Consider the following 11,957-nt stretch of genomic DNA (forward strand, 5'->3'; position numbering starts at 1 on the left):
AACTTGTGCTTAATTGCCATATCTTTGTGGGGAGTGCGGATGTGGAATATTTGAGGAGTTATCTTGTATCTTTACTAGAAATAACCTGTGCCATAACGGCACGACATGAGACGAAATAATTTTTGGTCCGAATGATTTAAGTAAATACTACAAACTATGATAAGATTTATTTTGACCCGTGAGACTTGTATTTATGAAAATCTTAGATATTTGTCATCAAAATAATTATAAATTCAGTTATACTTGTAATTGATTAAGATAATAATTTCTAATAAAAATGTTAGGTAAATTATTTTATGTTGCCCTAAAATAATAATTTTTTAGTCGATCCCCAAAGATTGGCGGTCTTTGATACTGATTTGTGTTGTATTTAGATCTTTACGCTGAATCTTTATCAGATGAGAAATACATGTAATCACATCCTCTCCGAAATTCTTCCTCGATGGCTGGCACCATCGTCATGTGTTCGTTATCCATATGTTATGGTGATTTTGCTTATGTATTATCCCAGATCATCTTTGTATGGTTTCGGCGGAACCAAAAATCCATTCTCTCATTCTCTTCACGGAACATCAATATTTTCGTGTACAGATGATGCATGACGTATGGTTTTCCTTCATTTTCCTCATTAAAAGAACATCGATATTCTCTCGTCCATATCATTGTCTCGATTCCTCGCGATATTTTTCAACAGTCTCGATAAGTTTCATTATTTTTTTGTAAGTTTTAGATTTAGACGTCTCCAAAGGGTTTCCTGGTCTAAATTTTGGTAGGAGAACCATTCGTTTTGTCTAATCTTGGTTTACAGATTTCAAGTGTTTGTATGCCTCATTGTTCATTGCAAAGTCTTGGCCGTATAGTTGTCGTAGCCGTAGTTTCTTATTTGATCTTGCATGACTTGTTTCCCTCATCTTGGACATTTGATTTTTCCGGGTTTCAACTTTCATTGCGCTCCTTTGGTTTTTCTAATAGTATGTTAATCATAAAGCAGTCGTTTCTTATGCATGCAGACTTTATATTACGGACGTTATTTTCTTAATTGGTAAGTATTTCAGTGAAATGAATTGTGATGGTAAATTAGTGATTATAAGTGGATAATACGTGTATATGGGGAGGATGATTATGAGGTGAGGAGTATAATCAAGCGAAGAAAACCGGTAGTTGAGAGGAAGATCAGAAGAGTTAGATCGTTTTCAAGGCATTGCTTTTAGCCTTAATTTTACTCCCCCTTATTTCTTCCATAAATATTTGTCTCCAATCTACTTAAAATAGGAAAAAAGTATGTTATATGAATCCTAATTATGTAATGCATGTTCTAAATTTTTGCCTCAATTATGATGCCCCTGTTTGTAAGGTATATTGGTGGAGTAAGTTCTGAAAAAGCTAGCAGCAAAAGCGACCGAGATACCAAATGACTGATTTAGTGAAATAGTTAAATCCATAGAATCGGGTTTCGTTTCGTTCAATAATACCGAGAATGATGAAGGTATTGCTTGTAGCCTTAAATCTACCGAATCTCTTAACCTTCTCCATAACAGTAACACCAAATCAGGAGTTGAAAAGCTGGAGGTGAATCATGAAAATAGAAAAATATTTGATGATAGAGATGGGTCAGTGATTGAAGATTTAGATGACAACTCTCAATCGTGTTTTTATGGAGGAAAAGACAATCATGATCAAGAAGATAAAAAACAGATTTAGAGGAAAAAGGAAACCACCCAAAAAATCAGGAAGGTGTATGAAAAAATTGAGGTTCAGTGTAAGTGTAGCTTCGAAAAAGAATGCGACTCCAATCTAGATTGTTGTCTCATTTGCAAAGCTGCAAAGAAGCAAGCGTGTGAGTCTTCATGGGTTTAAAATAGTAGTATTTCTTTTTTCACTAAAATTAAATTAGGCCTACGATTGAAGTAATAAGTGTTGGCGATTCATTATTTGGATAGTTCTCAATTGTATGCATTTATTTTTATTTTTCGATTATTTCCAAAAAAAAAAGAATCAAATGAAAATGAATTTTCTGTATTTTTAACATAATGTTCTTTGTTCTTTGCAGGTTGATGAAGAGAAAATAATTTATTTCAAGGTAGAAATAAAGATTTTACATGTTGTAACTGCAAATGTTCTAATATTATTTGTTGTAGGTTGATGAAGGTGGGCTAATTTAAATGCTATAGATTTTTTGGTTCGCATACAAATTTTTTTAACTGGTGGGGAACTAATTATGAGGGTTATCAATGCATATATCAATAATTGAAGGAGGTTACGAATCTTACATTTGTCGGATGTTTTTGGCTGGGATGGTCGGATGAAACGTTTGTCTCTCAAAATATTATCCAATGGTCAAGCCTCAAAAACCCTTTGTGTTTTTTTTTTTTTACTTTTTAACTTGTATCTTTTTGCATTCGACTGAATTTGAATCAACATACGTGCATATTATTATTCAAAATCATATTTAATTGTATATGAAATAAATAAATAAATTATTTTATTTTTTATGTTGGAAAAAGTTCTAACAATGTTCTTTATTTCCGGGTTGATAAAAGATGGCTAATCTGTTAAGATATCTTTTAACAAATACATTTTTTGTATGCTTTTTATAGGATAATTATTTTTAAGGTTTTTTTAATCAATTAAAGGTAAGGATTTTCCATTGCCATATTAATTTTATTAATTGGTTAGGTGTTAATTATGAGGGTTATCAATGTATATATCCATAATTGAATGAGGTTACAAATCTTACATCTGGCGGATGTCTTTGAATGGGATGAATTGTTTCCCTCTGCTACCGGGAACCATTATTCAGAAACCCAAGATTAAGCAGAATTAGGTTTTTTGTCCAAAATAATGTTCATACATATACTGTAAAATTAGCCATATAAATCATCCGAAAACAAACACTTAATCATTTAAGTAATAGTATGTACGCATATTTATAAATATATATCTCGCTTATGCTTTAAAAAAAGAAAAAGAAAAAAAAGTCTCACTCCCATCAGATTCACATTGCCACCACCAAATACAATCAATGCATAAATGGTATTATGATTTCATTTAATGTTTCTTTAAATATATTGTGTTAAGTGGATATCCACTAATTAAAGGTTAATAAATTTGAATTCATAATGAAATAGGTTACAAAAACGACAACCACCGATTGTTTTTAGCTGGGATGAGATTGAGATGGTTGGATGCAACGTTTGTCACTCATAATGTTATCCGACCGTCCAAGGCTCAAAAACCTATTCTGTTTTGTATTATAGATAAACTCCATGATGAATGCATTTAGCTTCGGATTTATGATTGCATCTAAACAAAGTTGATATGTACTTTTCTTTGGTCTTGAAGTGTCTCCATGAAAATTTCATTAGGATCCCGTTTTCGTAATTCTTCGTCAATTTTATTGACAAAAAGGGGGAGAATTAATATGTAGTTCACACTACAAATGCATATGGTTTTCGGATCATTATGTAAGGGGGAGTGGTTTTCATGTTGAGACGAAGTATTGACTAAGGAGGAGTGATACATATCACCATAGTATTGTTGTCAAAGTTGTGATATGAGAACTTTGATGCTGTGTAATAATACTATGACATTGTATAACAATGATCGAGAGCTTTTGTTTTCTCATTGTTATGGCTACGGAACTTCAACAACTATGATGCTGAACTGAACATCTATGGAATCATAGGAGTACTTGGAAAAGACGAAGTTTTCGAGTAACGTTGAAGCACCAAGGACATCAAGCATGTGGACGAGAAGCTACAAAGTTTTATCTATTTTGTAATCCATATGTATTGATAGTTTTGTCAATAAGATTGACAAAGGGGGAGATTGTTAGAGCACTGCTCGGTCGAACTCGCATGCGTTTCTATTTCAAGCATATTTGTCAATATTATTGATCAAAACTATATGTCTTGATTTCTAGTTTACTTATGACTAAGTCTCGGTCTAGGATAGTTAAGTGTAGTTGAGCTCCAGACTCCATGGCGATCATCTTACGAAGACGAAGAACTACTCGAGGAATAAGTGGAACTTCATCCGACAAAAAGGTACATGGAGACTTGAACTTATCTATCACTTAAAAAAATATTCTATCTCCTACTCTTGAGACAATGGTCGTATAAGTATGATAGTTTTCATACATACACATTTTCCATTTCGAGCCGAGTTTACTCGCCTATCTTTTTCTCGAAATATGTGTTGGTGAGATTTTGCTTTAACCATTTTCATCTTTACCCGTGACGAAAGTCATGATGACGTTTCAATCTTGAAAATAGCTTTGATGATGATAGTCGTGAATAACGATTTTTATAACATTATAGAAGAATGTTTCAATGTAAAGTTGAGATACCAACTATGGATATAAGCATATACAGTGTGTTCGCACATTAGTGTATAAATCCATGTGTCGGAAACCAAGTGCGTGCATATGTGTGCATGCGGTATTGGTGAAGGAGACAGGTTGAGTACGCGTACCCGTACGCGTATGTGCTGAAGTTTTCATACCGAAAAATTTTGCTGAGTTTGTAAGTTTACAAACTAGTAAACCAGCCACCTTAGGTACGCATACCCGTACGCGTACCCATGAAAATTTTCGAACCGAAAATTTCCGCTGAGTTTGTAAACTCAAATCCGGTAGCTAGGGTACGCATACCCGTACGTGTACCCAGGCTGGTTATTTCTCAAATCGGTAGTTCATGAGCTTAAAACAATAAATTATAAGTAATGCAATCTTTGCAAACCGTGGCTATATCGTTTATGAATTGATTCAAGTGAATCAAACCGATTTTGTTTCAATTGTGTCTATGAATAAAGACCTAAGAAATTGAACAACTCTTCAACTAGTTCTTATGAGTCATTTGAACTAGTTATGAGAAAGATGAATACGGTTAATATGAAAGTGCTCATATGGCTAACTATTTGTGAACCAACTAAGTTTACACGTTTAGGTACGGTTACTCAAACCTAAATGAATACATTTCATTTGTGTGTGAAAAGCTAAGTTTCGATCTAACGATTGAAAGATGTTAGCATGGTTGAATCAGGTTTTTCATCTAACGGTGAATATTGAATGCTTTGTTACCTAAGTAACTTAGATTGCAAACCCTGATTTGAAAACTATATAAGGGTAACTCTAGCAACTGGAAAAACTAATCCCCACACCTCTTGTGTGATACTAGTTGGTTTTGATAGAGTCGATTCTCCTTTAACCTTAGGTTTCTTCTCGGGACCCTGCAGGTTAACGACTGAAAGACTTCATTGGAATTGTGAAGTCAGAAGAAACTGCTTTCTTGTGGTTGAGCGATCTGATCTTGCCATTTTCTATCGTACGAGTTCAATTGAATAATTGACTTGAGATTATATCTCTGATAGGGCAAGATAAAAAGAAATCACAAACATCTTCGTATCATCGTTTGTAATTCTACAATATCTAGTTTCGCTACCATACGATTTAGATTATTGTGAAGTGATTGTAATACTAGGTTGTTCTTCGAGAATATAAGTCCGGGTTATCAATTAGATCCTGTTCACCTTGATTATCAAAATACAGAACAAAAACTCATAGGTTTATCTGTGGAGACAGATTTATCTATCACCGTAGACTTCTATGTGTGATACATATTTGTTTATTAAAGTCTTCAACTTCGGGTCATAGCAACTCTTAGTTGTGGGTGAGATTAGCTAAGGGAATCAAGTGTGTAGTATCCTGCTGGGATCAGAGATGTATGGAGCGCAACTGTACCTTGAATCAGTGTGAGATTGATTAGGGTTCAACTACAGTCCAGACCAAAGTTAGTTTGTACTAGGCTAGTGTATGTAGCAGTTTAATACAGTGTGATGTTTAATCTGGACTAGGTCCCGAGGTTTTTCTGTATTTGCGGTTTCCTCGTTAACAAAACTTCTGGTGTCTGTGTTATTTCTATTCCGCATTATATTTTGTTATATAATTGAAATATCATGGGTTATGCGTTAAGATCAATCAATTCGAATATCCAACCTTTGGTTGTTGATTTATATCGATTGACCCTTGGATATTGGTCTTTGGTACCATCCAAGTTTATCTCTCTAGTATTTGATAAAGACTCGCAGATTTCCATTTGCTTGAGTAAAGATCAAATCGAGAGATACAGATATTAACTCCTTGATATACTTTTTATTAAGATTGAGTCTGACTGTCTAGTTGATTCTCTTAAAAGTATATTAGAGTTAGTCCATACAGATTGCTAATCAAAATATTGGGTGAGGTTGTTGTACCCCCGCTTTTTCAATTATTGCGCTACGGATCTTCAACAACTATGATGCTGAGTTGAACACCTTTGGAATTATTGGATTACTTGAAAGTGACTAAGATTTCGAGTAATGTTGAAGAACCAAGGAGATCAAGCATTTGGATGAGAATATACAAAGTTTATTTATCTTGTAATCCATATGTTGTCACTAAAATTGACAAAGGGGGAGATTGTTAGAGCACTGCTCGGTCGAACTCGCAAGCATTGCTAACTCAAGATTGTTTGTCAATGCTAGTGATCAAAACTATAAGTCTTTATTTATAATCTACTTATAGTGATGTCTCGCACTAGGATAGATTGTGTAGTTGAGCATTAGACTTCACGGCGTTCATCATTTGAAGACGAAGAACTACTAAGGAGAGCTTGTGGAACTTCATAAACAAAATGTATGAGGAGAATAAAACTCATCTATCACTTGGAAAGTCTATTTCTACTATATCTCATATATTGAGACAGAAGTCGTATTACTATATAGTTGTCGATTATACTCATTTGAGATTTCGAGATGAGTTTATCTCGCTTACATATTTCTCGAAATATGTGTTGGTAAGTTTTCGCTTCAACCAAGTTCATCTTATATTCTTAGCGAAAGTCAAAAGATGATCACGTGAAAAATCGCAGAGTAACATCTTACATGGTTTGTGTGATGCAATCATTTGGTGTAGACTTGGAATGTTTCGTTATGATTATTTCAATAACTTGAAAATTTCTTTGATACTAATAGTGTGTGAAATGGTTATTGTCATCCTCTAAGAAATTCTCAATGATTGAAATAAAGTTTAGAATACTTAACCATCATTGGATTATGAACATAGTGTGATTTCTTGCATGTATGTGATCCATGACCAGAACTAAAGTATGCATACCCGTATACGTACTTGTAGTTGTGAAATTATGTGTACCATGTACACATACCGGTACGCATACTTGCGTAAGGTATAGGTCCGGGAATTTCTGCTGGGTTTTGGAAGTGTACTAAGTATGCGTACCCGTTTGCATACTGGCGAACCCAAACTCAGACCGACTACTTAAGTATGCGTACCCGTTTGCATACTTGAGTGGTTAAAGTACTAGAATCGGTTGTGTCATGAACTAATACATTTATATATTAAGGAATGCATTCTTTGCAAACCGTTACTATAATGTTCATGAATTGATTCGAGTGAATCAAACCGATTTTGCTTCAATTGTGTTCTTGTATACTTCTATGAGAAAATAACAATTGAACAACTCTTTAACTAGTTTCATTTGAGTCATTTGAACTAGTTATGGTTAAGATGAATAAGGTTGATATGAGAGTGTTCATATAGCTAACCTCGGTTAACTACGGTTGAGCCAACATGGTGTACACGTTTAGGTACGGTTACTTAAACCTAAATGAAGGTACATTTCATTTGTGTATATCAAGCTAAGTTCGATCTAACGGTTGAAAGATATAAGATTGAATCTAATCAGGTTTTCATCTAAAGGTAAATATTGAATGCTTTGTTACTAAAGTAACTTAGATTGCAAAACGTGATTTGAAAACTATATAAAGGAGAACTCTAGCAACTGGGAAACCTAATCCCCACACCTTCTGTGTGATACTAGTTGTATAAGATAGACTCGATTCTCCCTTTAAGCTTAGGTTTTTCACAAAACCATGTAGCTTAACGACTTGAAGACTTTATGGGGATTGTGAAGCCAGACCCAACTATTTTCTCTGTAGTTGTGTGTCCTGATCTTACTTCTACTATCATGTTGAGTACTATCTTCTCTAATATTTTCTCGAGATTTTATCCCCGATAGGTAAGATTAAAAGTAGTCACAAACATCTTCGTCTCATCGTTTGTGATTCCACAATATCTTGTTTCGCTACCATACGATTAAGATTATTGCAAGGTGATTGATAATACTAGGATGTTCTTCGGGAATATAAGTTTGGTTTATCAATTAGGGAATCAAGTGCGTAGAATCCTGTTGGGGTTCAGAGACGTAAGGAGCGTAACTGTACCTTGATTAGTGTGAGATTGATTAGCGCTCAACTACATTCCAGTATGAAGTTCATTGGTAGTAGGCTAGTATCTGTAACGGCTTAATATAGTGTGGTGTTCAAAGTTGGACTAGTTCCCGGGGTTTTTCTGCATTTGTTGTTTTCCTCGTTAACAAAATTCTGGTGTCTGTGTTATTTCTTTTCCGCGTTATATTTTGTTATATAATAGAAATATCACAGGTTGTGCGTTAAGTTCAATCAGTTCTTGAATCCGATTTTTGGGTAGTTGATCGAGTTAATTGACACTTGGATATTGGTTTGTGATACTGTCCAAGTTATTTCTCTTATTCGATCGGGCTCGCAAATTCCTATTTGCTAATTGCTGATTGAATTGAGGATTTGAAATATAAAATCTTTGATATACTTTTCTCTAGATTGAGTCTAACTGTCTAGTTGATTCTCTTGAAAGTATATTGAAGTTTTTATATTCATATTGCTCAACAAAATATTGGGTGTGGTTGTTAGACCCCCGCCTTTTTAATTCTCTTGGTCAAATTGTCATCATGGTAGTAAGAGGGTTCTTTATAATCTTGATAGGGCTGTTTTCAACCAATTATGGATTCAAAAATTCCTTGATTGGGGTTATAAAGTTGGATTGAGGGTTGCTTCAGATCATGCACCCTCATGGGTGGAAGTATTAATATACGAAAACCAGTAAATGCTCCATATAAGTTCCAAAAAATGTGGTTGTCTCATCCAGAGTTCCTGAATGAAGTGGAGAAATGCTGGTCTGAATACATTAATGGTGATCCTGCCTTTGTTTTTCAAAGTAAGTTAAAGAAGTTAAAAAAGGTTCTTCAAGATTGGAATTGGAGGGTATTTGGGAATGTCCATGTTCAAATAAAAAATGTTGAAAAAAGGTTCAGGAAGCAATGGTCAGTTTGATAACAATCCTTTTGATTTTGATACTCTGGATAAATTAGTTGAAGCTCTAAATGAATATAACTCAAGAGAAGTGCAACTTAACACATTGTTGAAGCAGAAGTCTAGAATTATATGGGTTAAAGAAGTAGCATCCAATACCAACTTCTTCTATACCAATCTCATGATAAGGCAAGCCAGGAACTGTGTAAGTGAACTTGTTGATGAATATAAAGATGTTATCTCTCATGAGAAGAAAATAGAAGATGTTTTGGTTCAATACTTTGAGAAGAAATTTGAATTAAAAAAAATGAAAATGTTGATTCATTAATTGATGTTATCCCAACAGTATCCCATGAAGATCAAAACATGTTAGACAAAATTTCATATGAGGAAGAAATTAAAGATACTCTTTTCAATAAGGATCCTGACAGCTCACCAGGACCTGATGGCTTTTCTGGTTGTTTTTATAGGGCTTGCTGACATTTTATCAATCATGATGTAGTCAGAACAATACAGTTTTGTTGGTGGAAATAATTTATACCCAAAGGTCTAATACTTTTTGGTTTTACTTCCTAAGATAGAAGGGGACAAATCTCCAATACAATTTAGACCTATTGGCCTGAGAAACATAAGTTTCAATATTTTTACAAAAATCATTACCACAAGAATGAGCACTTTAATATCAAAACTAATTTCTCCTCGACAAGTAGCTTATATCAAGGGCAGATGCATATAAGAGCATATTATGTTGGCTTTTTTTTTCTTTTTTTTTTTTTGATGCCAAAGATGTGAAATTTTATTAACTAGAAACTGTTACAATGTCTTCCAGCAATGAACTCTCAATAAAATCAGGAGGTTTATCTAACCATACCCTAGTAACTCTATTACGGCTGTTGTACTTAGCTAATATGTCAGCAGGTTTATTACATGATATAGAAAAAAAATGACATTCCCAATGAGGGATGTTTTTCAGACACTCAATGGCATCAAGAAGAATGTCTTCATACTCCCAAGATATCACAGGTGCATGCTTGGTGATGTAGCTTTCGATTCCTTGCAGATCAGTCTCCAAAACCACATGTGTTTGTTGCATATTTCTGTTCCATTTGAAAACTTCTAAGAATGCCAGACATTCTGCATGCTCAGAGTCTTTTACTCCTGCATAGCATTTAGTTGAGCATCCCCTCCATTGCCCTACAAAATCACGCAAAACAAGGGCAATACCTGTCAGTCCTGTGTGTTTATCAAAATAGGCGTCACAATTTATAGTAAGGTAAGGATATGCAGGAGGTTTCCAGTGTGCATGTATGTTATCATGTATCATCACCACCCTGGTTTGCTGCTTAACATTTAAACCTTCTATGTAAGCAGCAAAACTCATAGCTTTCCTAGAAACTAACTCGGGATTAGCCTTCTTATTTTGAAACTGCACTTCACAACGTTCATTCCAAATAGACCATGAAACTATTATCGCCAAGTTTAACCAATTTGAGTTTGAAATGGACTGTTGAGATAGTTTTACCCATGATTCAAACACAACAGCAATATTGGTGTGAAGCCCAACTAAAACACTTGAACCTCCTGGAATACGCATCCAAACCGCTCTTGAAAAAGGACAAGTAAACAGAACATGTGTAACCTCTTCATAAAACTGCTTGCATAAGGGGAAGATGTTGTTTATGTATCTACAGGAACGTTGTAGTCTCACATTTGTTGGCAGAATGTCTACCAGGCATTTCCACCAGAAATGCTTAACTCTTGGACAAGTATTGATATGCCACAACTCCTTCCATTGTGTCTCTGAGTTTGGAATAATCAGAAACTTCATTGTCTCCTAAACTGATCTCGTGCAATTTATTGTACGCAGATTTAAGAGTGAAGTTTCCATTTCTCATCAGATTCCAAATAAGCTTATCCTCGGAAGCCATTGGAATTCTCATCTGCAAAATTAAATTTGCATTTTCTGGATCAAACAAGTGATTTATTAGCTCAGCATTCCATGTCTTGTCTTCTTGAATTATCAATTCTTGAACCCAAATAAAATCTTCAATGTTCTCAATATCCTGCTTTGGAGTAGGAGGTTTTATTAATCCAATGACCCAAGCATCTATCTATATCTTTATCTTTTCCCCTGTCACCACCCTCCATCGACTGTGTCTTAAATAGTTAATGAAACGCAAAAGAAAAAAAGAGGTGAAAATGTGGGGCTTAAGTTAGATATTTCGCAGGCATATGATTCAGTTAGCTGGGAATTCTTGCTGAAGGTTCTAAGTAAATATAGATTCTCGAACTCTTGGTGTGAGTGGTCACATACTATTATTAAGTCAGTTAAAAAATTTCTGTTATGATTAATGGAGGTCCTCATGGTTTCTTTTCAACTGGAAGGGGCTTAAGACATGGTGATCCTTTGTCTCCAATATTATTTGTTTTAATGGAGGATGTTTTAAGCAAAAATTTAACTCAGATGGTGAAAAATGGAGATATTTCTCCCATGGTAGTTAGGAAAGGGTTTCATCATACTCATCTGTTTTTTTTTTTGCAGATGATGTATTTATCTTCTGCAATTGTGGTAAAAAATGTCTTCACAATCTTCGAAGGTTACTCTATGAGTATCAAAAAGATTCAGGTCAGATTGTTAACACAGCTAAAAGTAAGTTGTTCATTGAAGGTACTTCATCTGTTAGAAAAATTCAAATTTAACAGATGATACAAATGGAGATAAGTAGTTTTTCAGATAAATATCTTGGGGTTATCTTACATCCTGGCAGAGTCAA

General features: G+C 34.4%; 1 protein-coding gene across 1 annotated transcript; it reads right to left on the bottom strand.

The window, feature by feature from the left end:
- Positions 1-9,982: 9,982 nt before the first annotated feature.
- Positions 9,983-11,011, bottom strand: LOC113306107. The gene has a single exon (XM_026555084.1). It carries the CDS (start codon positions 11,009-11,011, stop codon positions 9,983-9,985), a length of 1,029 nt encoding a protein of 342 aa, XP_026410869.1.
- Positions 11,012-11,957: the final 946 nt, after the last annotated feature.

This window comes from Papaver somniferum, chromosome 8 (genome assembly GCF_003573695.1).
Source record: "Papaver somniferum cultivar HN1 chromosome 8, ASM357369v1, whole genome shotgun sequence".
NCBI classification, from domain to species: domain Eukaryota; kingdom Viridiplantae; phylum Streptophyta; class Magnoliopsida; order Ranunculales; family Papaveraceae; genus Papaver; species Papaver somniferum.